General features: G+C 42.6%; 3 protein-coding genes across 3 annotated transcripts in view; all 3 read right to left on the bottom strand.

The window, feature by feature from the left end:
• Positions 1 to 1447: 1447 nt before the first annotated feature.
• On the bottom strand, positions 1448 to 7985 carry dmap1 (DNA methyltransferase 1 associated protein 1). The gene is made up of 11 exons (XM_079739678.1): positions 7915 to 7985; positions 7536 to 7658; positions 7116 to 7207; positions 6795 to 6990; positions 6296 to 6454; positions 5681 to 5848; positions 5250 to 5435; positions 4158 to 4229; positions 3354 to 3426; positions 2791 to 3146; positions 1448 to 2326 (listed from the first exon to the last, which is right to left on the bottom strand). Exons 2-11 carry the CDS (start codon positions 7629 to 7631, stop codon positions 2267 to 2269), a joined length of 1458 nt encoding a protein of 485 aa, XP_079595804.1. The 5' UTR covers positions 7632 to 7658; positions 7915 to 7985; the 3' UTR covers positions 1448 to 2266.
• A 1018-nt stretch (positions 7986 to 9003) lies between these two features.
• Positions 9004 to 12540, bottom strand: LOC307077743 (galectin-3-binding protein B-like; the record flags this gene model as incomplete). Its single annotated transcript, XM_079739209.1, has 5 exons — positions 9004 to 10069; positions 10159 to 10405; positions 10693 to 10824; positions 11211 to 11402; positions 12480 to 12540. The coding sequence occupies 5 exons, from the start codon at positions 12538 to 12540 to the stop codon at positions 9004 to 9006; spliced, it is 1698 nt and encodes a 565-aa protein (XP_079595335.1).
• Positions 12541 to 13536: 996 nt separating this feature from the next.
• p3h2 (prolyl 3-hydroxylase 2) overlaps positions 13537 to 23740 on the bottom strand; it is a 51074-nt gene continuing 40870 nt past the window's right edge. The window contains exons 6-15 of the mRNA XM_079739378.1: positions 22200 to 22289; positions 21384 to 21424; positions 21181 to 21272; positions 20206 to 20333; positions 19845 to 19940; positions 19206 to 19356; positions 18955 to 19072; positions 18490 to 18565; positions 18048 to 18188; positions 13537 to 14890 (exon numbers count right to left, since the gene is read on the bottom strand). Of these exons, the coding sequence (XP_079595504.1) occupies positions 14798 to 14890; positions 18048 to 18188; positions 18490 to 18565; positions 18955 to 19072; positions 19206 to 19356; positions 19845 to 19940; positions 20206 to 20333; positions 21181 to 21272; positions 21384 to 21424; positions 22200 to 22289 (1026 nt within the window). The 3' untranslated portion in view covers positions 13537 to 14797. The remainder of the gene's footprint in view (positions 14891 to 18047; positions 18189 to 18489; positions 18566 to 18954; positions 19073 to 19205; positions 19357 to 19844; positions 19941 to 20205; positions 20334 to 21180; positions 21273 to 21383; positions 21425 to 22199; positions 22290 to 23740) is intronic.

Below are 23740 nucleotides of genomic sequence, written 5' to 3'. Positions count from 1 at the left end.
ATTAGTGCCGCCAAAAAGCTACAGCCCCCCCTTGTCCTATCCTCTCCTCTCTTAGGACTGAAGGAGCATGCTGCCCCAAACGGAGGTGGGATGGTGGGCGGTGGTGGTGGTGGTGGTGGTCTTTATCATTCACACATGACTGGTGATGCATCCACGCCTACTCATTTTCAATTTAGACCTTTTTATTAATAACCTCCACCTTCTTGAAGCCCATCTTACACGGTACCTGCCATATCACTTGGGGCTGGGACGGAGACAGAAACGGAGAGAAAGAGGGAGATGCCTTATTTTTGATAAATGGACAAGCCTTGATGAAGAGCAGATTTCAGGGGAGCGCGGTTGAGAGAGAACGAGAGAGGGAGGAAGAGAGGCCTAACATTAATCCAAGACTGGCCTGGGAAAGATCGACCAAAAAAATAAAAGAACAGAGAGAGGAGGCGGAGAACCGAAAAGAAAGATAGCCCCTTTTGCTGTGTTCCGTCAAGGGAGAAATTACACATTTACGGAGGTTTTTCCAAGCAATGACGGGTTCCATAGATCAAACCGGCTGGATTTACAAGCCAATTTTCAACATGAAATATAGACACCGAGAATCCATTTTCTCCTCGTGTTTACTCCTTTCTCCTCTCAAGCCGATGGCTTATAGAGTGTGTGGATATAGGTTTACTCTGGTAACCGTAGCGATACTTATTAGAGCTGTACAACCAGGAAGTCAGGTGGTGATGGAAATGCTAGCCTACCGCTACCACTGATTGTGTGTGTGTGTGTGTGTGTCTCACGGGGGAAATGTCAGGGCACCGTTAACAGAGATGGAGAGGGTTACAACGGGTCTCATACCATAGAGGATGAACAGGTTTGGGAACAATTTCCTAGGGAGAAAATGTATATATTCGAGAATGAATATCTAAAAGCCAGTTGGATAATCAATATCCAAACAGGTACACTGGGCCATTATTTGAATGCTTTAGAAAATAAACCCTTGGTGACAATTGTCAGAACTGGAATTTTTTGTAAGTTGTTCTTGGAAGAGTTCAGTTTGTTCAGGTAATACGTGAGAAAACTGAAGCCCCATCCACGTGCATTACGGCAGTCCTCCACACCATGCTATATAACATTTGCATAGCAATTAATGTCTAAGTAGGCTAAATGACATAATTGACATGCAATTAGCAATATTATGCGAGGGAAGAAACCAAATGAAGTTTCCATGGCGGTGGCAATCTAAGAATGATCACAGCTTAATTATCATATTAATGAAGTCATTAGCTGTCACTTAAAGGGGACGACAGCCAAGGTAGAAATGTCATGAACTCACAATTTCCACAGCAAATATAGTTTCACCACTAATTGTTTTCCAGTCAAGAGCTCAAGTCTGAGTGTGCGGACAACACAGAGGAGGGCGGGAAGGACACGGGCACTTTGCTGTGACGTAAATCCATCCAAGATGTAGAAAAAAAACACAAGGTTTATTAAATGTTTGAAAAAGGCTTCTTCAAGGTTGCTTGAGGACACAGGCCTCAAGCGAACTCTGGGCCTCATTTCCTTTACAAAAACAAACGTATCACACAGAAACAAAATGGTCACATCAACAAAGAAAAAGGGGGGGGAAGAGAGAGAGAGAGAGAGTGAGAGAGGGGGAGAGAGAGAGATATCAAATGAGACGCCAGCTTGAAGGTAGCACAGTTTAAACAGAAAAGTCAGCCCGGCCGCCAGTAAACAGCATGGCATGATTACCCTAAAAAGAAAACCCTCAGAACTAAACCGATAGCTTAAGGATCTCCTCTCTCTCCCACACACACGCTTCCTGCTTTTCATTTCAATTCATTTCAATTACCCCAGCCGGTTCTCCCACTCCTTCCCCGTGGCCCTATTAGCTTGGCCGGGCAATTTACAGTTGATCTGGGCCTCATCTGAGGGGCCAGAGTGCCGACCGAGGGCCCCACGAGGAGGGGTAATGAAATGGAATGTCACTCAGTTGTAGCCTTTGTCTCCATAGCGTGTGGGTGACACCGTGTGTGTGTCCACCCATGTGCCCCCCTTGTGTGTGTGTGTGTGTGTGTGCGCGTGCGTGTGTTTGTGCGTGCGGGCTGCTTGTATGGAGCGAGCCCAGTTAGTTAGTTAGTTACTTAGAGGAGTGGATATAGCTGTGTCTCCGCGCAGGAGGCCATGGGGACATTAAGTCAGTGATGAAAACGGGTGACACGTCATCCCACTCGGTGTGTGTGTGTGTGTGTGTGTGTGTGTGGAGGCGCTTTCATCTTCATCATCAAGGTTTCTTCATCTTCTTCACCGAAGAGCAGCTGGAGGCCGACTCTCTCCGTTTGCGCTGTGGAGACGGGAGAGAGGAATGACTCACGGTTCATTTTAATGCCTGCTTGCAAATAAAACAACAACCACACATGGTTCACATTACGGACTCTAGTCCTGAAACCTTGAACCTCTTCTTCACACGTTTTGAACAACCGAGTTCCGAAAGACTAATTAATGCATCGTGAAACCAAAGACCACCCTTAAAGGGGCCGTCGGCCTCCAGTGAGTGTAGGACGACGCAGGACCACTCAATTTGTGTTGCTTATAGCCCACTGTGATTATTCAGTCTGTTGTCTATGTGATTGTCCTACTGATGTCTGACGTGCTGTGTTCCTGTTATGTGCTGTATGTGTGCAGAACAGGAACCTGCTGGAAATCAGCTTTGTACTGAGTCAGGCCCGTTCTAAATTGTAACTTTGTTAACTTTAATACCTTCTTGTATAATAATAAAAATATATCTATATATTAAAGAGGCATTACCGAGTTGGGGGTGAGAGGCGCGCCCACCACGTCGATGATCTGCTCCTTGGCCTCCACCTTGATGTCGTCCATGAGGCCGGGCCAGGCCAGGGCCTCTCCTCCGGGGGTGCACGGTGTGACGCTGCCGCTGTTGCCCACGTTGGGCTCCACTGCCTGGGGCGTGGACACCATCACGACCCCCTGGAAGCCCCCGCCGCCGCCGCCGGCCTTCAGCAGGGCCTCGTAGCGGTGCCGCAGCATCTGCTGCTCGTACTCACAGTTGCTGAGCGCCTGCTTCAGCTCGTAGACCAGCACCAGGTCGCTGCGCAGCTCGTTGAACATCTGCACGATCTCCTCCGTGGTCATGGGGTTGAGGTCTGCGGTGCCGGGGGGACAGACGGACAGGCAGGACGTCAGGACAGCAGCCCGAGCACGAGCACACCAGTAAGAGTTTACTTCAGGGCCCACAGCGCAGGCTTCACTGCCCCTGCTACTTTTTGTAATAAATGTTTTGAATTAATGAATTAATTATAGTTCCCTTTTTGGCACAACATGGCCGCCAGTGAGGGTTATTTTGCACTCACCCACTCCTTGTTCCGTCAGGATCTGCTCAATGGCTTTAATCTTCTTCTGCCCTACAGAGCTAGGCAGCTTCATCTAGAATAACCAAATCATAACACACACACACACACACACACACGTTAGGTTAAGGTGCTATGGACGTTACAATCAACGCCTCCGCGTCGATGCATTTAATTCAAATGAAATGCTCTTCAGCGGGCCAGATCAAAATGTCTTTATCCACTGGAGTCTGTCTGACTGATTAGCCGCGGGATCACGCTACTCCTTTAGCTAATGCTAATGCATTTTCCATAGAGACGGCGGCGGCTCCTCATCAGTCTTGGAGATGAATCAAGCTGCCCTGCTAGGCCTTAGCGATGCTAGCCGGCCACTGACGGCATCCATCATCATAGCGCTAATGAGAGATAGCTAGCTCAGGTCAAACGCTCTCCTTTGCTTACATGATACATCAAAACCGAGGAGTGTGCTATTTGCTAGTGCTATTACTGCTGGTTCTTCAAATAAATTAACTAACAAACAAAATGGCACTACATTCAACCGGCTCATCATTCAATAATATAAATATATTTATTTGTAGAATTGTAAGAAGCCAACAACGAGCAAGTTAAGTTTTCTATCTAAAGTATCAATAAGATACCGTGTAAAATCCCAGCAGGCGAGTTGGACTTTCATGTGAACATTCTTGCATTTACAACCGTACAGGAAGGAAAGGGCAAGAATAATCCTGAACACAATACTACCATCACAACGGTCACCACTATTCCCAGATGTGCTAGTTCTCATGAATAACAGCGAGTTATGCTTACCCTCTGGCTGCGAAGTGTGACACCCGCAGACTTGAAGTCTGGGAATTTGATGCCTGCTGTCTCTGGAACGGCCTGCATAAAGGGATGAATACGATTGCAATGATCAATGAATTGCTTACAAACATGGTGCTTACGTCGGCCCTGTTTACACACGATAAATATATGGGCTCCACAACCTCATCACGAAGGGCACGCCACGCTCCCTATTGGCTCACCCTTTATTAGACGCAGTTAACGCAGTGAACCCAGTGAAAGCAGTTCACGGGAGACGATGTGCAGGCGTACCTGCAGGGTACAGGTAACCACCATCTCAGACAACGGGCGGAGCAGAGGCTGTGTTGTACAAGTTTACGATGCTTTAGATATTTTCGCTAATTAAGTCAATTTGGAGGATTGCACGGTCCAGGAATCATAGAATCTTCCAAAGGTAGGCAGCCATTTGGGGATTTTATCCAAGAAATCAGACAACCCCTTGCTGCTTATAGGTGGACGGCCGGTGACGTATGAGCATGTGACTTTACGACACTTGCGTGGGAGATTCTGTCTAGACAAGAACCTATCTCTGGCCAATCTAGATTGAATGTGGTAATACTACTCAATGGGTGTCTGCGCTTCGCGCAAAGCCGTTACCGTCTGTTTAGAACATCGCTCTTTGCATCGCTATCTCACAACCATTTTCAAAGCGCGCTTGAAGAGTGGATCAAAACCATCAGTACAAAAATCTATTTAATGACTCGGATCAGCAGTCAAAGTTGGGTTTCTACTTTTGAACCAGGAATATCAGATATTGTCTATCAACCTCTCGAAGCATCAATGTAGCTAAAGGATTTTTTCATTGCCATTTTGTTTCCTTGAATTGTTGTTACAACAATATTTTGCATTAATTTATCTTAGGATGTAGGAAATATCCGTGCAAGGCATTCAAGACAGTAAAAATGTTTCACATCACATGAAAGATTTTTGCCCCAAAAAAAGAGTTTGACATAAACACCTTATTTATAACCCCTTGCCAGAAATGAAAATAACTTATGATCCCACTTACGGCCATGTTCCACTAATAGTGGAACATGGCCGACGTGCTGTGTAACAAACCGGCTTTTCTGTTTCTCTTTTCTGGGGGAGCTTCTTCTTAGAAACCCGCTTCTCCGCACGTCTCAACTCTGTGTTGGTGTCTGCAGCCTTGATGAGTTTCTGCAGGTCCTGGGCCTTCTTTTCCCGCTCTTTCTTTCTGCCCTCGATCTTCCGTAGCTCCTGGGTCAGATACTCCTCTTCCGCCACCTGCAGGTCGAATAGGAGAAGTGCAATGTGAAAATCGCTTCATGGTAAAAGGCAATATGAGGTCATGACTGTTACTGATGTAACTCGACAGCAGTAGTAGAAAAAATAATTAATATGACACAGAATTAATGGTTGAATAGAATAATAGACTTGGATTCCAAAAATGTATCCGACAATTCCTCGGATGGGGCTATCTGAACGATGATTCGACTAGTTGACTTTGAGGGTACAGCCCTTTCACTGACCTGCTCAGGTGTGCGGTTGAACAGCTTATCCAGCTGTTCTTTCCTGCGCCTCTCGTGGCCAGCGTCAAATATGTAGATCTTTGGCTCCGCCCCCGATGCTGCGCGCACCTTGGTCAGCTTGCCGCAAATGCAATAGTATCGCTCTTTCAGGTCTTCCACTGAGCGCTTCTGCAAGAGATAGGGAGACATGTCAAGGAAAATGAGTTATTGGAAGATCCTGACGATGCCTGTGTGGTGGTAGCCTGGCTCCGCCCGCCTACGTACTTCCGCTAAATTTTCATTTCCCTTCAGTACTACGTCTGGATTTGCGGTATATTCGCAGGTTTTCTGCAGCCAATGCTTTGGCTGTCCAATCAGCAAACAGAGGGAGTGGCTGAGAACAATGACGTCGAGGTCGTGCGCTAGTTTGAGTTGTAGTCAAAGGTTAGCGATTGGACTGGGCAGATCCAATGGTTTTAAACTCCCGACAGACTACCGCCTTCAAGTGAGTTAACGTTTGTCAATGGAGAGTGGCCAGACTCTCTGTGCAAATGAAACGAAGCACCAGATTCTGGTAGGACCAGGCTAGGGTGGCGACTCACACCGTGGATCATGTGCGTGGGCGTATATATTCACCCTGTACTGCTGGTGGTCGTAGCGGTCGTGGACCACCACAAAGCGCAGGTCGAAGCGCTTGCACAGGTCAAAGAGGTGGTCCGTCTCCGCTTTGGTCCAGCCGTCGTCATGGAGATACAACTGATACTCCTGCTCCGAGTACACCGGCACCTGCACCGTCTAGAGCAGGGAACACAGGGAGTGGAGATGGTGAACATCTATGGGGAGAAATCTGTTTATGCATGTTAAAAAACAGACGTTAGGATAAATATATTGTATTCATGCTGCTATTTAGTTTCTTGAAAATGTTCAATATGCATGGCTACGACAGAAATGCTGCAAGACCATTTTTTATCCGCATGCACGTCTTGATTGCATGAAGATAAGTGTAATTGTATGTTTTGAAATGTTTTCCTTGCGGATTTATCCCATTGCTGCTGCATCTTTAAATCTGCAATTCAACACCAAAAAGGTATGATAAAGTTACAAGCCATGAAAAAAAAAATTGCCTGTTCCTTACCTTGTTGAAGCGTGCAAAAGGATAGTCTTTGCCCTCCTCGGCCGTGCGTCTCCAGTGATGGAATATGGCTCCATCTTTGCGGGCAGGATTCGTGAAAGGCATCCACTTCCAGGGACGCACCTTCTTACAGCCCAACTTGGCCTTGACGGTCCTGTAGCCCTGAGTTGTATCGCTAGGCAACAGAGGCGGCGCGTCTCTAGACAAACACAAAAATGACAATAAGGAAGAGTAACTAACTGATCATAACTAGAAGTAATGAGACCGACGGTGATGGCTGGAGGAATAGTAAAAAACATTGAGATCCCAAAAAGAAAATCCTACTTTTTATCTGAGTAGAGCAGGGCATAGACCTCCCGGTGCATTCCCTCTGGCCTCTTGAAGGTCAGCGCTTCGGTTGTCTTCTTGGCTTTTTTCTGTGGGTGATGATTATTTGCCACATCATTTATGAAATATTCTGTATCATGGCTAAGCACTTGAGCCTGACTTAAAATGTATAGGGGGGGTGGGGGGGATATAACCTTACTCACACATAACTGGGGGAAGTTGACTACCCTCTTACCAAAACACTAATTACACAGCCAACAAATTAGGGATAGATGATTCGGATTGTACACCCCTAAACGGGCGAGTTTTCTATTATAATTCCATTATGATCTTTACTGTTTCTCTCATATTTTGTTATGTTGAGTAGAGAACAAACGTAACGAGCCAACTAGAACGTACACTGACTAAAGATCTTACCTTTTCCGAGTTGATGAAATCCTTCTTACTGATGGGAACATCATTGTCCCCTCCTGTCAACTCCAGAATGTCCCTCACGTCAGCTCCAGTAGCCATGACTATAACTTATGTTGTCAACGCCACCTGTCAACAGTTATACAAACGTCCTAATGGTTTTCAATAAGGTCTGGTCAACATGGTATATCGGTGTTAATAACAGGTGAGCATCCGTAGCGAAGGATACAGCGGTCTATAACGTGGGTCGTAGCGGCGTAACGACACATAAAAACAGCGTTTTTAAGTTAAAGCGAACCATGGGGTTATCTGCTATTCCGTTTAATTTTCAGAATGTCTATTTGTACAAAAAGCTGTGTTTTTCATTGACAATAGAGGACCATACCTAGCTTTCGGGTAAGTAGTCATGTAGCAATGTATTCCCAGCCAGCTTAAACTTCCGGCGCCGGTCCTTTCACATCATGGTATATAGTTTGTCGCCGTCCTGAGGTCTGGCGGTGAACTGCAGTACAGACGAGCAGCATCACCAGAGATGCAGTTCTGTTTCTCTTTGGTAGTGGTCTGTGTTGAATCTTTAGTTTGGTCTAACAAAAAAACAATTTATTGTGTCCTGCTTTGTTAAATCACTAAATTAATAAAACAAACAAAAAAACATTAAAAAGATGCAAAATTAAACATTTTAATAAACCAAAATAGAGTGTTATTTACCAAGCACCTCACACCTGTGAAATCAAAGTTTTTCTGCTTCCGTTTTCCTTTGCCTTTCTGAACCTGTCAGCTTTGTGACCTATAGCCCCAGCTTCTTTCTCATAAGATCTGTCTGCTCTCTGACAATCCGAAGGGACAGGCCGACATGCAGGCCCAACAGTAACTTATACATAAAGAAACAGGTATGTGAAAAAAATGAAATAATGATGAAGTTATGAGACATCAAGTGTTATTGTAGCAGCTACGAGTTATGTTACTGTGATAAAGCAAGAGCTTCATGTACAAACCAAAACTGACATGAGACCCCTAGTTCACTAGAGATATTTAACCAATAGCCTGCATTCAAGATGCGCATGTTTTTTTTGCGGGGACTGAAGCCACTTATTTATTTTTCTAGTTTAACTATTCCTATTTGTGCTGCCGATAGCTATCTTAATTTCCTAGCTTGGACGAAGATCTAGTTCCAATTTAATGTAATATAGATAACTTAATGGGCGATTAAGACTCTCCATACCTGTACCATCATTTTTGGTCAAAAATTTAAAAACACATTGAGCATTCATTTTAATTTTTACCATTTAAATGTCTATTCTTATTGTTATTACATTGGTGAAGCATTTATATACCACCATATACAGCATTCCATCGTGATTATTCCAGAGATAAAGATTCTATTAAGCATAGCAAGTATACTTACACATAATTTCAACACTTTTGAGTAATGTTTACTCCTTATTCAAATTTAATATTTACTCCGTTAAATTCCTCATTCCTCTTCAACCTCAGTGTAGTTCAACCCTGTGCGGTACTTAGGACGGATCACCATAGTGTAGGAGTATTCATCCGAGCGGCATGGGTAGACCTGGCCTGAACCGTGGTTTAGTGGGATTGTGATGACCTCCTGAGGATGTTTGAAGTCCTGAATGTGGGAGACATACTGGCCATCGCAGTGGATAACTATTTTGTTCTTGTAAACAATCGCGTTTTTATGCAACTCAGGCAGAGCACTGTTTCTGTTCTCCAACGACAGCTCAGCGGAAGGGCAGACCATAGAGCTGCTGTAGAAACATTCGTCACTTTTAACAAACAACTTTGTGTACCATCCCATATTGCCGAAGAGCGCAAAGTAGGCACTGTTGTGTACCGGTGTGCGGAATGTGAAGGCAAGTTCGCCAGGGTTTAACCCCTTGGGATATATTGACGTTTTTTTGAAAACTGAAACCTCTTCCGATGTGAAGGTGTAACTCCACGGTTTGCCAGTGTAGATCCTGGGAGTGTAGGACTTCCAATTGCTCATGAGCTCGCCAAACAGATTACCAATGGTCAAGGCGTTGAACTGAAAACCCTCTAACTTCCCTGCCTGATAACGTGAATCTTTGAGCCGGTGCAAATCCTCAGCAAAGACCATGGGGAAGCGTATGAGCTTCAACAGGTCAAACTGATCCCCCGACACCAATGCTTTCCCTTGGGCTTCCTCCCACTTCTCCAAAGCCTGAATGACAAAGTACTCACTGGGCACTGTCAGGTCTGTGCGAGAAAGGAGACCCTTGATAGCGTGGACAGACAGACCGGTCCACGCCGGGGACGCGACCAGCGCCTCACAGTTCCAGGCCATGTAGTGAAGGCAGGACTGTTGCAGAGCTCCATCGTCCATGCTGACTGCGTAATCAAACAATGACGACTGAGCTTGGAAGGTTGCATCTTCTGGGAGCAGCAGGATCAACAGTTTTCTCACCTCATCCTGAAGCGCCTTTAAGCCCCACTCAGAAGCCAGCTTGTGAAGGCAGTGGGAAGAAGTCATGGTGATGTTTATCTGTCCGGTGTACAGATACCTGAAAGGTTCAATCAACCATTTCATTCTCAACCAGGTCACACACAAACACCTAGAGAGGGTGCCAAATTCATACAATGGTGTTTTTACCTGACAAAGTACGCGACTTGTGGTTGGCACTTGGAGCTGACCTTAATGCTGAGGTTGGCCTCGGAGGACCATCTGGGCGCTAGAGAGAGAATGAGTTTGTGTGCGCAGATGGTCTCCACAGTGCTGTTTTCAACCACCACAGACAAGATCACATCACAGTCACGGCCACTTTCAAACAGCTGTCCCAGGGATCCAGAGATCGTCATGCTGTGCTCCACGAATAATTCCACAGGTTTCTTTGAAGAGTCTGTAGGATTTTTTTTTGAAATGTCGGTTATTTGAGTCTTAGTGCATGAATATTCAGCAACGAATATATGATCTATTCTCCATTTCTGATTTGTAGGTTTTGTATGGGGAGTTTATAGTTGACCCTTCACACATACACACACACACGCACACACACACACACACACACACACACACACACACACACACACACACACACACACACACACACACACACACACACACACACACACACACACACACACACACACACACACACACACACACACACACACACACACATCTTACCAATGGCACAGGCAACCCCTGCGTCTTCCGCGTGTTGGCAGTTTGATATTCCTAAACCGGTGGATTCACACTTGGTCAGGTCTGTCTCTGTCCCCAGACAATTCAAATCATCCAAATAGATCGGACCTTGCCCTAGGCCATAACAAAAAAACATCATAATTAACACACAAACTTGTATGGTTAATTAGGTTAGACCTGTATACCGTGTATATATATATATATATATATATATATATATATATATATATATATATATATATATATACTGTATATATATATATGCATATATGTAAACAATATATTTCAACATACATGATCAATTATTAGACAAGGATATATATATCATCATCCAATAATTGATCATATATGTTGAAATATATTGTTTTATCTAAATGACATAAAATTATAATATTGTAAATATGTTATGAACCCCTTTATGTGAAAAACACAGAGAAACAACAAATACACCAACAACAACAAAGAAACAAACAGGATACACCAGCACACACTGTACATACCTGCCCCATACCACCCTCCGTCAACAGCTTCTCTGGCACTGGGGAAGTTCAGGTGGCGACACACCACTATGGCTTCCTTTATGTCCCAGTTGTCATCACACACAGTACCCCACACTCCATTGATATAGACCTCCACCCGGCCCTCGTGAGAGGCCTTGCCTCCAGCCAGCCTCATGTCACCATTTTGTAACCCTGCAGTGGTGATTTATGGTAACTATTAAGTCTTTCAGCAGATGTTTTAATCCAAAATGATTTACAGTGAGAATACAGGACATTAATGACCAGGTAGGGGCTAGGCATCTTGTTCGAGGGTGCTTACAGGACTATGGATCATGGATGTAGGCCATAGGCCCCGAAACATCCATTTTTGTGTTATTCATGATCACTTTCATATGAAAAATGACAGAGAAACTCTATGGTGAGTCCTACTTGACGTCTATCTGAAACCTCATGTTCTGTCTTTGTGCTGCAGCACTATTCCTTTATGCCTCTAAGTCATTTGTTTTCCACACCCCTCTCATGTAGTGGGTTTGATTAAGTTGGGGGGTATACCTACCTCAGGTGAACTTGGCATCTTTTAAGAGTAGCCTACAGTGATAAATGTTTGGGGGTACAACTAATCTGATTTATACATTTAATTTCACTAGGCATCTCAAACACATGTCCTTGACAAGCACACTATTAAATGAAAAGTAAATGAGAGTAAAGATCTTTTCGTTATATGCATTGGTCATTTATTAGCTAGGTTGATGTTGATTTAAAGAAATCAGATTAGAGGCCAAACCGGCCACAATTCCTGTTGTGTTAACCTGGCAGAATAAACACTGCTCCACCTGTACAATCTCTCAATATCCATCAGAAATGTAATATTTAATTTAATTTATATTGCTATATTTTAAACTTCAACAGATACTTCAGAAGATTATTCAATAAACAATGTTAAGAATCCAATGAGTTATGTGTAACCGTAAATCAAGTCTAACAAATGTTAATCTAATCTAATTTACTGATCGAGCCCACACTGCATGTATCTAGAATCAATCATCTATGTACCAGCTATAAATACTGGTCACAGCATAGCAAAGCAGCATACTAGTCTCAAAATTCAGGAGCACAAATTACCACACACACAAAGTTATACCTTTGCACAAACATATTTAAACCAGTGTATGGGATGCACCTATTATTTGCCCATGTCGAAGGACTCTTTACTTCATCATAGAATGCAAAAGCCAACATGCTGATATCTGTTAGCTAGCGCTCACCCACCACAATGAGACAGGTTGACTAGGAGAAGGACACAGGCAAGGAAGAGAAGTCCTCTCGACATCTCTCTGAAGCACGATCCAACTGAAAATACAACGGCAGACTTTTACTCTTGGTTATTAACATTAAAGTAGTGTAGTGTGTCGAATTTTGCAGCATCTCGCGGTGAGGTTGTAGATTGCAACCAACTGATCCTATCGCTATCACAGCCGATCCCTGATCTTATTGGACAAAAACAAATACATAACAATTCTTATTTTTATGTGATTGTACACTAAGTAAAACCTACTTATTAATATTATATTTAATTTCTGCCAAGTCTGTTCCACAAGATGCTACTAGATTCTACACACTACACCTTAAAAACAAGTAGAACTACCAGAAGACAGATAGGCGTTTGAAAATATCCCAGAGTTCATTATTATGCCTACATTTGACGGCCAAAAAGGAACCTTGAGTTCATGTTGTTCCTTCAACAGAACCATAGGCTACGTATACATCGGAATATATTGAACTCTTCACTAGTCAACAGAGGGCGATAATTTTAACTCACCAAGTACAAAACACAGAGATGTTCTTCACAAGTGCAGTGGATATAGAACTGTTGCAGTTGTAGTCTTTGTTTCCCCAGAAATAGAAAGTCCACAGTTCAGAAGTGTTGGACTCCCACTGTGTCTCTCACACACATGTGCGCACACACTCTTTGAGAGTCTGTTGTTGACATCTTGTAGGCCTAACAGTTGTCTGGTGGTGCATATAGAGTACAGCACAGTCAAACACAATATAAATTATACAAAAATACATATAATAATGTTATAATGATATAACATAATTAACCTCATGATATTTTGTAAGAAGGGAATCATTTGGAATATGTTTTTGTTATATTACCGACATTATTTAAAATATGATATGATTGTAGGCTAACAATGACCATCTAGAAAGCAAAGTAACATCTTTATGTGTGAGACAACAAATTATTGCAAGCAAACTGAAACAAAGAATGGAAAGAACGACAAGATAATTATAATTAAACAATTTTAATATATACACACACACATACACACCAATTTGAGACAGCATTTTATACTTAAATATTAGGGAGACAAAGAAGATTGACAATCCTCTCCAATCAGAAGTTATCAAACCATGATGCATAAACAAATACTTTTCAGACCGATTAGACCGCTGGTTAGCAGATTGAATCAGTGAGAATGGTTTGTAGCCATTGAGCAAATAGTGCATGTACGTATCACAACAATACTCAGAATGTTCAGAAAAGAAAACGCATGCCTCCCAAAAAATAAACATTCCTTCAAACAGGAACAATGGATCACTTTTATAACAAAAGGGACTAAAATTTAATCACGACAAATGCAAATGCAGCTATCATAAAAAACAAAACATTAATAAAACACACATGAACACAGCATTTGCAAATTTGTAAACTCAAATTTTTTTTACTTTGTTTGTCATGAGGGGAAAAAGTGAGTTGTTGCCTCTCATTAGCAAGTTAAAAGCAGACATTGTATGTATTAGTAAGTAACGGATCAATTCATTACTGACTTAAGACAATCACCAGTTGCATAAATACTAAATTCTCAAAGGACTTTTTTAAGTTTTTATAAATCGGCTTGTTCGTCTTCTTTGTTATGAGATATTCGTAAATCGTAACAAATTCAAATTCTGAAACAGTATGTCAAGCGAAGACCCTGGTAGCCATAAGGTAGCTTTTTCTAATGCACTATTTATGATATTGCGCAATATCCAATTTTGTTAACGTGGTATCTTGCAAGGGTTTTCATCTCTACTTCAAACATGTGTTTTCTCTAATAATATGATACTGATAAATACTCTTTCCAATATATTCCAGAAATATATTGCTCAAAACCTCAACGTCAAACACTTGACATCCCATAATAAAACATAGTTAAATGCCATTCTTCCCTCCGGCTTGTTCACAGTGCAATAAAATTACAGGTACAGACAGTTGTTGTTGTTAATGTCAGAATCCCCTCTCCACCGACCCAAAGAAGTCTCTCTTGCCATCGCGAGACGGACGGACATAAAAAGGAAGGGCTAAAGTACTGGCTGTGTGGCGACAGAATCCTAGACGGAGTCGAGGTAAACAACAGCCATTGACGCACCACAAAAACAACAATAATAATATTAATTCACCTCGCACTTCACACAGTACAAAAATAGAAATTGTTCCGATCCAGAAAAAAGGTATCAAATAAATAAATTCAAACAGTTTGGAGAGTGTGAAGTAGGGGTGGTGGTGGTGGTAGAGGTGGAGGTGGAGGGTGGGTAGTCTGTGGTTACAGTTCATCTTTCGGGTTAATGTTGAGGCCCTGATGCCCTGCAGACTTGCTGTCCAAGTCCTGAACCACCTCATCTGCTTGCAACCGCTCCTGAAATATACAACAACAACCAAGCAGGGAGATGGAATTACAATGGGTATAAGGATAGAAAAAGGTCAAGGACAAAAAGTTTGCATGATACAAGTCGAACTTTAGTGTGAGTGCACTGAAGAATACATAGAACTCTATACAAGGAATACAAGGGTTTCGTGTGTCTCCGTATTATGTTAACAAGGAGTCTTCCTAGCCAGGAACACTCCTTGTAGACGTTATTTAACAAGGAGTTACATATTATGTTAACAAGGAGTCTTCCTGGCAAGGAACACTCCTTGTAGACGTTATTTAACAAGGAGTTACGTATTATGTTAACAAGGAGTCTTCCTGGCAAGGAAGACTCCTTGTTAACATAATACAGAGTCCTTGTTAACGTAATACGGAGACAGGTGAAACTCTTGTAAAGTAACAACCCTGCACTTGAAAAGATTTCAAAACCAGAAAACCTTTTTGCCATTACTATATTCTCAAATGAAGTACCATGAGGAATACTATATTATATTCTGTCCCACTTAGGCTCACACACTTTTTATGTGCTCAAATCAGTTTTATTCATCTCTTTGTACATAGCATGTTTTTTGTATTTTTTTACTGTCTTAGTTCATTACACCATCCACAGGCACACACAACTAGGTGAATTGTACCACCTTCTACAGAATCAGAGTCTGGATGATGCCTTGGTGATTCAATGAAGACCTCAGGATGTGAGTGACGCTGAGAGAATCTCACCACTGACAGGCTTTCATAACCCAGCTTCACGCAAATTTCACGTTGAAGTTGAAATATTTAAATTTAAGCGAACACCCGAATGTGGAGAATTAACACGCGGGTAGAATCTTGAAAAAAGCTCTAGAAGGCTTGTTCCCTTCTAATGGATGAAAATAACGGTAGACTGTAGAAGATAGATAACCACGGCACATGTATAACAACACGCAAGGGCGTAACTTTGGTTTGAGAAGTGGGGGGGACACAGTACACCACGGGGCCTGGGGGTTACTCCCCCAGAAAAAAAAATGCGATTTGAATACCATTTTCTGCATTTCTACATACATTTAGGGACTACGGTAACCAATACAAAATCCGGGAAATAATTAAGTCATGCTAAATTCTGCCAGAATAAATATGCATAATCAAAATGAATCAAACTTTTAATATAAAGAACATTTCTTTATTCATTCATCGTATGGACAGAGGTCAGTGAACAAAAGCTACTGATACAATCATTTTCCTCCTTTAAAGGTGATCTAACATTATCAGGCCCTGAACAGGCACCTGCCACACCTCCACCTGATCTCTGATATGAATAGGGTGACCAGATCACAATTCACCAGATGTGGGACAAAGACTACGTTTGTGTGGGACAATATGGGATACCAATGCATCGAGGTAGTCTCAAATAACTTTTAAAAAATATTAACATTTCTATTCTGCCCCTTTGCTTATAACATTACTATGCTTTGCCATCTGGTTGATTCAGTATCACATAACAGCCTGCAAATACAAACTTAGCAAATATATCTTATTTAAATGGAACTTTCCCAAGTTCTCTCACGTGAGAAAACATAGTAGGCATGGAGCTTTCATGCTACTTCACAGTGCCTCAAGTTAACACATCTGACTGTATACAATCAAACAGAACAGACAGTCAAGGCTACAATTGTTATTTCAAGTATTGTACTTTATGTGCCTTTTCTCCAACAACAGAGAGCAACAACCTAACCCCAGCGTAACTCAAAACACCACATTAAAGTGTTTGCTCTAGTCGAACAATATACTGAACCACATATTCAAGTACAACATGCACTGGATTAGGCTACATGGAGTACATAGGCTGATTATCTGAACAAGACAAAACTCACTCAGCTCAGAATCGCATAGATTAACTACACAAAAGAAATGCATTTAAAAATTATCTGCTTTTACTGGACAATGCCAACTAAAGGCACACCTGTGTATACAATTAGGCAATAGGCACTACATAAAATAATAACGTTTTTTGTGAGTCCCGCATTGTTTGTGTCGTTTCACGTCGTATTCACCTCCGTGTGAAATGGAAAAATGACTCAAGCAAACTTCACACAAAATGTTACCAGACTCGTTTGCACTGGTTTTACCCAGGGAAAGATAGTTTCCCATTCTTTATTACAGCTGCATTTCCTATTCTTAGCTGTACGAGTCGTGCTTTCCTCCGTCTCGTGCTGCATGCCGTTCTGACCTGATTTGGTGGGCGTGCCCTTAACCTGCGTATGCATCCCAGTTTGATTGACATGATCAAACAGCGCGGCCCGCCCCCTGATGACAGCCCTCACTGCTGTCTCCGCACAAAGCTATTTGATAAATGCCAGATTATAAAAAACGCATTTCAAAAAAATTAAAAATCGAGCCTGACTGTCAATAACAATGCGGGACAACGTCTCAATTTGCGGGACGTGTAAAAAGTAATGGTAATGCGTGACAGTCCCGCACAAAGCGGGTCATCTGGTCACCCTATGAAAGCAGAGTCGAGTTATCCTATTGAGCCCGTGGTGTGTGAGCCTAACGTTAAAGTAAACTAGCAGCGAGAGAGACTCTGGTTTTCATACATTGTTGACGGACACTTGCTGCGGTTTAAGGTGGACTCGTTTTCAAGTTCACATAGGTTAATAGAAAAATCATGCTGTTTTAGAACCCATAATCAACCAACTCACATGTCCTTTCTTTCTTTTCATCCCCTCTCTAAAGGAATACATTAAATTGAACTGCTGTTGGCGTTTCATTTTTATGAAAAACCCCGCAAAGCCTCTTCATTCATTGAGCAATTTTTCAAGTGCGCATGCGTGGTGGAACACGTCCGAGACTCCGAGTCCACAGACGCCAAAGTGTACTATAGAACCGCGTAGGCAGGCTGTCCGTATCCGCTATTCTGGTCTGTGGCAATTTGTAATATTTTTATTTTTTATATATATCAGGGCCTTACAATCAGCAGCTCAATTCACATTCTCAGCCAGAATCTGACGGCTGGCCAAACGGTAAATAAGCATGATTTTTGCGGTTAAAAAAGTGGGGGGGACACAAACGGGATTTTGAAAAGAGGAGGGGACATGTCCCCAGTGGAAATTACGCCTATGACAACACGTATCACAAGAACAACGGTGGTTGAGGGGAAGGCTTTTACCAGTTCTCTGAAGAGCGGATCCAGCGTGAACCAGAGCGCCACTGCGCACCGCTGCCCCCTAGTGACGGCCTTCACACCATGCGGGTTCTCCCCTCCCGACGAGAAGCCCACCATTCGGCCACACTTTGGCTTCACAGACGCCTGGATGGGGGAGGATTAAGTATTGATATGCATTTATCCACAGCAGTCATCCACAGTCAGGCAACAAGTCAGATTGAGAACAATCGGAGCAAGCAAACGACATTGAAAGATAATGGAACAAGGCAATCTGGAGTAAAATATTCCTAGTACTAAAATAACCAGAACTCAAGGTTTGTAGAATTATTTCTTTAATTTACCTAGTGACTGACTGCTTTGTTTTGGCTAAGGGCGCGATAATACCACCAGAGGTCACTTCCTATTTTAAAAAAAACTTAGTTCCCCGCCCCAAAAACAAACTTACCGTGACAGTTTTGGCATCCATTTCAGTGAAAATGAATTCTCCGCCCTCAAAGTCTCCATTGAGGTACAGCAGTGCACTGAGGACAATTAAGAAAGGATTGAGACGTAAGTCATGGTTTCAACATAATGTTCAGGAGTTTTTTACACAGTTAACTGAAGCCTGTAGATCAGGAAGCTATAGCAAGAGCCATATTTGGCTTCTTAGATGATCTCATATGGCTGAAAAGACCTTAAAATAGACCTTAATGAAATCAAACTTTACACAAATGACACAAATACAGCCCAAATGATCGTGTCTAATTTCAGATTTTTTGGCGCTTCTTCAAACAACTTCAAGTTAAAACTTCAAGTTATTGTTATGGCTCAGCCAACTGGAAAGGTTAAGCTATCCCTGCTGTAGATAGTGTAAAATATATATGTACATGTATTTATATTTAGGTTCAGGAGATGGGAGAGGAGTGGGAACCTGTAGTCTCTGTAAGTGTAGGCCGGTGGTTCCTTCCAGCACTCATTGGCCTCAGGATCCAGCAGGCAGTTATCGGCGTGGATAGGGTGGCTTAGGTCATTCCTGTGGTCCTGTTGGCCTGTGGAAGCACACATACATCTCTGAGTGATTGTACGTACATGTGTGTGTGTGTGTGTGTGTGTGTGTGTGTGTTTGTCTCTACGTTTGTGTCTATTCATGGGTTTAAGCGTACATTTGGTTGCGAGGCTCACCTGTGATGGCGGTCCTACACACCAGGTGTGTGTAGGAGAAGTGCAGGGTGGAGTTGAGCAGGAAGTAGGACTGGATGATGCGTCTGGCTCTCTCGCTGACGTCGTAGAACAGACGAGCGCTCTTGAGAGGCACTCTGCCCTCGAAGCCGTACTGCAGAGAGGGCAAAGGTCATCGCCGATAAACACACGGTTCTTTATGCTACCACACTTATTGCGTTCGATTTATTGTCGAAGCGAATGGTAATCTTTTGGCTGTTCTGTTAGATCGTCTGATATTAACAAGACATTATCAAATAACTCTTGAAAATAAGAGGGGGCAAAGGGCGACCCCCAAAAAGGCATTGGTTTGATGCCCAATGTCCTCTATAATGTGACATATTATCTGTAATTTTCTTGTAGTTTTCATGTTTCCAATTATTTACTTAAATATAATGCTTAGGATGTAAGGGTGTGCTAAATGAATACACAGCAGTTTATAATTAGAGAGCATAACTACTCGCTACATTTGATATTATCTTAAATATCTTGCTTTGGATGTAAGGGTGTGCCAAGTGAATACACAGCAGTATATAATTAGAGGGCATCAAATTAACAAATCTTTCAACCCCGGGTAAGGAATCGTATTATCCGTCCGCCTACCAGCAGGGTTTTGAGGACGGTGGCGCCTTCAAATCTCTCATTAGGAGTGTGAGGAGACATCTTCCCCCTGTAGCCGTCCCCCGCCATGGTCACAGCCTGGAGGAAACACACACACATGTACAATCAACAGGGAACCAGGCACTACGTCGACACGGTATAGACCATCTATCAGCCATGGTATACAATCATGGACATTAGATATTACACATTAGGACGTGCAGTGTGCACCATACAGTACATTTGCATTTCATTACATTACTTCACTATCACACATGCACGCGCGCGCACACACACACACACACACACACACACACATGCATACGCACGCACAACAGCGACTCAAGCCAGGGCGGGTTCTTACTTGAGCGAGTTGTTTGAGGTCAGAGCACTCCTCCACGCTGATGACATCATCCAACAGCACTCTCTGGGTTCCATTCAGGGCCACTGAGTTCTGCACCAGCTGCACGCTGTCATACACCAAGGGACCACCTAGGCAGATGAAGGCACAGGGACAGAGCCCCCTTGTATTCACTATGAGCTGTGGGAAACCATGGAGTGAACGCTGATGGCTTTTATTTGTATTGTTTAAGATAAAAGCCTCGGAATTGACAGACATTTTAAATGCCCACTAAGCCCAGGTTTTTTTTGAATAAAAAGTGATTTGAGTTTGTGAATTTATTGTTAATGTGGCTTTAGGTGCCACATGCCACATTAAAATCCCAAAAACAAGAGTTGCTTTGTGTGTTCACACCCCCTCAGCAAACTATTCCATCAGTACACAACAAAAAGAGTTCTTAACCTTCGAACTGTAAGCGATCCGTGCTTTGCAGAGGAATTCTACGTTGATCTCCTTCCCTATGTGTACTGGAGCTAATGTTTTACTGGGCCTGTGGACACTGTGTGTTTGAGAACTGGTGAACTGAAAAACGGGCCAATGTCCACAATCTATCTGTTGGCACCCTTGAGCAAGATACATCTCCTCCAACTGCTCAATAATCTTACATTTCGTTAAAAAACCCAGATTTTCATTGGATAAAAATGTCTGTTAAGGGAAGAAGAGGTTTATATTGATTTTCAGTGTTTCACCGCCATGTTCATGTACATGTTACCCGTCTTCCGACGCTGAAGGCATAGTGCCTACTGGGCATCAGTGCATTTATAGCATGTCTATATATACATGTGATTGGAGCCAAATATCACTCCTTACATAAATGAAGAGTTAAGAATGGATTGAAAAGGGTTATTCCCTAAACTGCTTTTGCCACACTGTTGTTTAGGGTAATGCCCTCAACTGCTGTCGCCAAAAACTGTTGGAAGGCAGGGGTTTCAATTTTACCTTCTCTGATTGGTTGTGGCGAAGACTCTGTGCTGTTCTTTTTCTCGGAGATGGGAACGTAATCCATCCAGCCGTCTGTACCAGAAGGAATCCTGGGAAAACCGGAATGTGGAAGATTTGTGTTTTATAATGTTTAAACATATATCTGTCTACCAGTCAGTCAGTGAGTATTGGCCAATTGATCATGTCTTCTCCTCTTATACCTGTTTGAATCTTCTCTTCCTCCTGTGCTGCTCCAGTATTGCTGTAAGGAATTAAAAATAATGTTTTAATAAATAAATTAATTAATTCAAACAGCTTAACTTTCAGCTTTGCTTTCCCTTAAACAGCAGTCCAAACTCGAATTTCAAAAAACACATTATACCTACATCTTCTGAATATTCAAATATGTCATACGTTTTAATTTATGCTCCTTTTGCAACCAGCAGGTGGCAGCATTAGCAGAAAAAACAGCCATCACAAAGGCTGTGCCAAACACCTGTTACCCTTACTGGAATAAACCAGAACACACGCTGACAAGCAGCAAACTGACACAGGCACAAAATGTATGTTTCTGATAGAAATTGCCTTCCTTTGAAAGAAAATTGAAATCCAAACTGAAATCCCAAATGATACTAAACTGAAATCCCGAATCCAAAATTTAAATCAAAATTAAAACCGTTAACCATGCTGCTCTCTACAAGAAGGCTGGCTAGTACGTTGTGGTTTGACTCATTTTAATTAGATTGTATTTGTATAGGCCTTAAACACAGGTATAGTCTCAAAGGGCTTAACAGGCCGTGTAGTTATGATACCCCCCTGACCCTAGCGCCCCAGAGGGCAAGAAAAGACTCCCATCAAAACGACACATCCACAACATAGGCATGGTGTAGGCGAGTGAGCGTAAACAGTCCCTAAAGGGACTGTCTCTAAAGGGACTGTTTCATCCAAAATGTCTTACAGAGTGAGTGCAGATTCGGCTCATTGAGGTGTCTTGCCCACGGATTGGCACTCAAATAATCCACATGATGTAGACTCACCCCTTCTGTGAATTGACTGCCCATGATGTCACTGCCGATCAGAAGCAGCTCCACCTCCTGTCTGTGGCGTCTCAGGTACCACGCGGCTTTCTGTACCAACACACAGGGACCCAGCTTGGTCAAATACATATCAAGATATTAGATGGTCTACTCTACAGAATATTAGTGATACCACGTGGCTTTCTGTACCAACACACAGGGACAGAGCTTGGTCAAATACATATCAAGATATTAGATCCCACACGCCAGCACGACCAATCATAGGATAGGTTGTACACTACAGTTCCTCTAGAAAAACTGACCCATGGGGAAAAATGTTATTTACAACAATTGCTCAGTAGTCTATGGATAAATTCTGATACAATGGCAGATTTAATAACCTGTAATAAGCTTTATTACTTCAAGACACGGAACGGTTTTACACTGCAGATATTCAGGACAAGTGATGCAGGGACGTGGTGCAAATGAATGGAGGAGGCGGACACTAGATATTTAGTAACATTTGAACAAAGCTGAATGGTGCTCAGCAGATATAGCCTGTGAATGTTTTTTTTTAGTTTGAACCTGTTCACAAGGTTTGATAGTATGAGAAAACAGTTTTGCCTGTCCTTTAACAGGCTTAAGATGTAAGCCAGACATATTTCAGATATATGCCTTCCGTTTCAAATCTGATTCAAAGAGCCAGACTAAAGGAAACATTAATTTTCCTCTGCCAGGCAGACATGCCAAGCCTTATGGACTGCTCCATACTATTTTTCTTAGTTTAAATGTTTTTATATTTTATTAGGGTTTATAGTTTCCAGCCAGGTTTTAGATAATAAAACAGTTGGAAAGTATTCTTGGATTTTTCAATCATCATTAAATACTCCACAGTTACTGGCACACTGTTTGGGATGTTGAGAAAGGGAGGGAAGGAGAGATTATAGACATGTGACTTTACTTTGGAAAATGTTTCCACACTGATGGTATTTCTCTAGTGTGTATACTTAGCTGCATTGAAATACAACTATGTTATTATGTTTGTAGGCATGCGTCTATTTCGTGTATTTGGGTCCTAAATAACTCGCAGGCACAGTATGTACTTGTGTCTTTCTATTAGAGATAGTAGTGGGGGGAGGAGGGGGGCAATTTCATTATGGGGAATGTTATAAAACGTAAGTAGACGGTAGCATTTATTTTGGTAGAGGAAAAAAAGGTAAGAGAAAAAAAAGGTCCAGCCTTCTTAATACAAATAGCCCAAATTGTTCCAGATTGTTCCAGCTTCTGTGGGCATTCTGTCATGACTTTCCCTCTCTCTTTAACTCCCTCTCTCTCCCTCCGTCCCTCCACCATTCCTGAACATCAGTGCTGTTTGGCAGGGACGTGGAATAACTCTGGCAGGGAGATCTAGGAGCCGGGGAATGACCTCCCCAAGGCGCACTGAATGCGATGGAAGGAACCAAAGCTGGGATCTCGATGACTCCCAAGTAAACGGACGGCACTGGAAAAGATTTGCAGGGGTGTTTTTGTGCGTGTGGGGTGGTGGTGGTGGTGGCGGCTGT

Source organism: Pollachius pollachius, assembly GCF_949987615.1.
Source record: "Pollachius pollachius genome assembly, chromosome: 7".
NCBI lineage: Eukaryota > Metazoa > Chordata > Actinopteri > Gadiformes > Gadidae > Pollachius > Pollachius pollachius.
The sequence above is the reverse complement of the archived record's forward strand: the minus strand, read 5'-3'. Positions and strand labels throughout refer to the sequence as shown.

Excerpts from the sequence above, each read along its gene's own strand:
- dmap1 (XM_079739678.1), bottom strand. The coding sequence starts at position 7,631 with ATGGCTACTGGAGCTGACGTGAGGGACATTCTGGAGTTGACAGGAGGG. Across the intron at positions 5,849-6,295 it reads ACGACCACCAGCAGTACAGG|AAGCGCTCAGTGGAAGACCT; the intron begins GTGAATATATAC and ends TATCTCTTGCAG. Across the intron at positions 2,327-2,790 it reads CGCCTCTCACCCCCAACTCG|CGCAAACGGAGAGAGTCGGC; the intron begins GTAATGCCTCTT and ends CCGTCTCCACAG.